Genomic DNA, 4,350 nt, shown 5'->3' with positions numbered 1-4,350 from the left:
AAAAGCTTTCCATTCCACTTGTTCATACCTACAACCTTTTTTTGCTGTCTAACCTAACAGCTAGAGCTGGAGTCCACCTTTCTGCCTCCCACAAAGCCCCTGCTGAAATTCACAGTAATCCTGTGCGTGCACTCTGCATGTTTGGGCCCTTCAAAACTTCACAGAGCTCGAAGTACCTCTTGGCATCGCAGAATCTTATCCACCTGATTAACCTACCCAGTCTACACAATGCTCCCTTCAAAACCAATTCAGAAAACAAAGCCATGCAAATTACCTAAATCAAATGCGAGCTGCGAATTCTAAACAACAGCCATTCCATTTTCCACCAGGGCACCACAAAAAATGAGAGAACTGTTTTTATGTGTGCTGATTTTATGTGATGTCACATGGTTCGCATCCTCAGTGAATGCCCAAGACATCATGTGAGGCAACAGAGGCATCAAGTGGCAGTGCTTTATAAAGGTTTGGTCTGTGAAGTAGTAGCAGTCGAAGGCACACTTCCAGTCCTTCTGGAAAACACGTGAAGGAAATAAAACTAGAGGAGCTTTGTCATCTGCAGAAGACAGCACTGCTTAGAACTACTTAGAAACAAGAGCTGGACTGTCACAAAGTTACCACACAACACTGCTTTCACACAAAGAGCAACACTTGAGGAGCACAACTGCCAAACAACCTGCTAATTCTTAACTATTACTAAAATGTCATTATGTCCTGTTTCCAAGACCCTGTAATACAGACAGCACTTCCCTCACAAACCTCCTTTCTCAGCACTCGTTCTTTTGAAAGAAAATCCTCTTCAACTGAAATTCACAGAAATAGATCTGGCTGAAAAGACAACCCCAAACCAAATTTATTCTGGGTATTAGGAGGGAAGAAGAGAAAGGACTTCTGAATTCCACCAGCTTTACTGTCCACTGCAATGACATTATCAGGCCCACAGCAGAGTATTATTAAATCCCACCTTCTCTACTGTTTCCTGTCTTTAATGCTGAGGATTCTGTGCAGCAATGGAAACCTAGTTGTGTTAGTCCCCTCCTGTTTGAAATAAAAAGCAAGGCAGCTACAGAAAGATCTATGACCTCAACTAGAAATTGCTATATGTTTAATATTGTCTTTCTTGACTTCCATCACAAAGTACTACCACGTTCTATATATTGCAAATTAAAAAGGGATTTCTCGCCTTCCGTCCACCCTACCTCAGAACAGGAATTAGAAACTATTTAAATACCACACGCCACTGGAATTTCCTACAGTAATATTTACCTTTGCATATGTATGTAATACTCTCCCACTTCTGGTCCAGAGTGCATTCTGAAAAATTCCTCTCTCCACTGAAATAATATCCTTCTTTACACTTATAGAACACTCTGCTCAGTAGAGTGGTAGAATTGTCCCAGATTATTTCTGTGTGTGGAATCAGCAAAGGTTTGCCACAATCTATTTCTGGAACAGAAAAAAAAAAAACACACGATAACAAAGCCTGAAAATGGGAACAGGCAAGGCATGTCAAAGACTTTAAGCAAGAGATGTGAATCATCCCAGCAAATAACACTTCACACTTCGCTTTTTTTTTTTTTTTTTACCTCCTAGTGATTTCTAGTAATTAGGTTAGGTATCTAGAACCTGGAATTTCATGACTGAGGAGTTTCTAGTTTCTTTATTCTTCAAGACAAATCATAACATAAAATAGCATCCTGTTTAGAAACTTTAGAACAAAAATCTCTACACAAATTTTTAGTAACTAAGAAACTCTTTAGAACTTAAACACTTTAGAAACTTTAGAAACTATTATCCACCACACGTTATTTATTTCTCATCATACCCATCACTAGCAACAGAGCTGAAGAATGACAGATGTCCAAAAAGTAATAGCAATAACAGGGTTACATCCCCTGCCAGTGGACTTAATTTGAACTTGTAGAAAGGCAGAAGCTGCCCTGGACAAGTAGAAATTATTTCTTGGGGAGAAAACTAATGAATTATTCAGACTTCTATAGAGGTAACTGGAAATACATGCTAGTGAACTTAAAAATTAATTCATCTACTCAATTGTTTTCAGGAGTTTCATAATTAAAATAGGGAGCTGCAAGAAGAAAGAGAGAACACCAAATCAATGGAATACTATTATTTGGGGTTAAAATTCCCTTTCTAACTAATAAACATTAATCCCCACGTTTGCATTTTCTTTTTGAGACACAAACAGTGAAAGAATTAAAGATCTTCCCTTCACTATAGCTTAAATGCAGAAAACAAGTGCTTTTAAACTGTTTAATCTCATGTGATTCTAAAATTCTACTCAATAAAACGAAGAAGTAAGAAATGAGAATTGTGGAGGAAAAGTTAATCGTATGAACTGCAGTGTGGAATACATCCTCCACAATACAACCTACCTTCTAATATGCCAACGTGTATGAGTGTATGCATCTGTTACAAAACATCTGGAAGATTTAGAATAGCTAATTTGCATGCTAAGAATATTTAACTTACATAAGGTCAGTATGTGATGAGTGGCAAAAATACCACTCCAGAACTACAGCTATCTGCACACAGCCATCCAGTAATGAGATTGAAAAACAGAGATGCAGAAATACACATATGTGTAAGATGAAATACCTTCTGTTAAGCTTGGTAACCCTGGACAAGAATATTAAGAAAGAATTTAATAGAGAGACTACGTCTGATTGCAATGAAGAGAAGACTTGGCTTTGCTGGATTGAGCTGATGGGACATTAATTGTGTTGTAAATGAGTGAGTAAAATTGTGCCAGTGAAAAAACTGACTAAAGACTGTACTTACCCACATTTCGGGGGGTAAAGCACATTTTTAAATGTACCCTTATGTTTCCTCTTAACAAGGAACTTGGTACACTCTTCAAACCATAACAACAAAATGATTTATGATTCAGATCAAATAACAACTGCAAGATTAAGCAATCACAGTTAGCAACTGGAGGGTATCTGAACATGGGAATTCTAAGGGGAGGCTAACAGCTCGGGATGATTCAGTTTCTGAGTAGGGGCTTCAACTGTGGGCTAGATTCTAAGCTAGCAGCAATTTTGAGTGAATTATCATCTCGTGGAGATCCCAAAGTCTAACATGCAAAAAATACTGAGAAGGTATCTTTTCTCATTAAAAGGGTAATTTTTAAAAATTTATTGCAATTTCATTAGCAACATAGATAAAAGAAACTGCTTAAAATATGGCTGTTCTGTGATTGCACTTCATCTCCCAGAAAACTCTGTAAACCACATCCCCACATGAAGCTATCTCTAACTGATGACTGCATAGCTGCTTTATAGTGCTGTCTGAAACAATATCTATTCTTATTAATCTGGAGGCAGATTTGATTTACCTTTGCACACCAAATCAGCACCATCCCACTGTCCTTCAGCATTGCAGAATGCAGTCTGATTGCCACTTGCAATAAAATAACCATGAACACAACTGTAAGTAACTTCACTTCCATACATGGTCCCGCTTAGAGATGCTTGACGTGCATTTAAGATAGAAGGTGGAACTCCACAATCCACACCTATTGATAGAAAGAAAGAGGAAAATCAACTGTTAATCAACAGCAGAAGTCAGGATGGCTGCACTCCATTTATCAATTTATTTCATCACTATCAACTAACTCTCTTCTCCTGCAGTTATCCAGCTCTCCCTCAATTCCCCACTGACATCCTCCTGAAACTGACAGAGCTGTATCTACTCCAGAGCTTCTTCCAAACAAAGTATGTCTGCCTCCTCCTCATCTGGCAGCACCAATGGCCAGTTTAATCTTCACATGAAATAAACGCCTATATTACCATAGGAAGGAAGATAAAAGACAAACTTGCTGATTTTACTGAATGAGAAGACATTACATCTGGCCAGGAGAAATTCTTCAGTAAGCAATGATGAAAACCCATTGCGGAAATTGCTAGAGCTTAATAATTATTTAAAGGTGCTTTTACAGATATATAACTAATAATAATAATAATAATAAAAGAGAGAATCATGTCGGATTCAGAAAAGGAGAAATCTTGCTTGAAATCCAGGGAAAGACCTTGCAGTGCAAAGGAGAAATACTTCTTCTTTCCAACTCATGGGCTCTTTCCGGGGGCTGTATGTGTTTTATTTCAGTTAACTATTGGAGGTGTGCTCAGAAACTTCAACCTGATCTCCCATTTGACTGCAGAAATTCAAAACATCATGTGACAAAAACATCACTAAAAACAATTACTGAAAAAAAAGTATCAATAATTCAGAAGAGCTGCACTCCACAAGTTTTCTTTCGGAAAGCTTCTCTGACATCAAGCACTTCCTTTTCATTTTTTAATTCACTTTTCTTATTTCAGGGGAAAAAAACCC

General features: G+C 37.7%; 1 protein-coding gene across 2 annotated transcripts in view; it reads right to left on the bottom strand.

Annotated features, from left to right (window-relative positions):
• SUSD1 (sushi domain containing 1) overlaps nt 1-4,350 on the bottom strand; it is a 60,274-nt gene that overhangs the window by 53,196 nt on the left and 2,728 nt on the right. For both annotated transcript variants that reach the window (XM_019610651.2, XM_019610652.2), the window contains exons 4-5: nt 3,353-3,532; nt 1,264-1,443 (exon numbers count right to left, since the gene is read on the bottom strand). In XM_019610651.2, the coding sequence (XP_019466196.1) occupies nt 1,264-1,443; nt 3,353-3,532 (360 nt within the window). The remainder of the gene's footprint in view (nt 1-1,263; nt 1,444-3,352; nt 3,533-4,350) is intronic.

Source organism: Meleagris gallopavo, chromosome Z, assembly GCF_000146605.3.
Source record: "Meleagris gallopavo isolate NT-WF06-2002-E0010 breed Aviagen turkey brand Nicholas breeding stock chromosome Z, Turkey_5.1, whole genome shotgun sequence".
Classification (NCBI taxonomy): Eukaryota; Metazoa; Chordata; class Aves; order Galliformes; family Phasianidae; genus Meleagris; species Meleagris gallopavo.
This window is presented reverse-complemented; position numbering and strand designations above follow the sequence as displayed.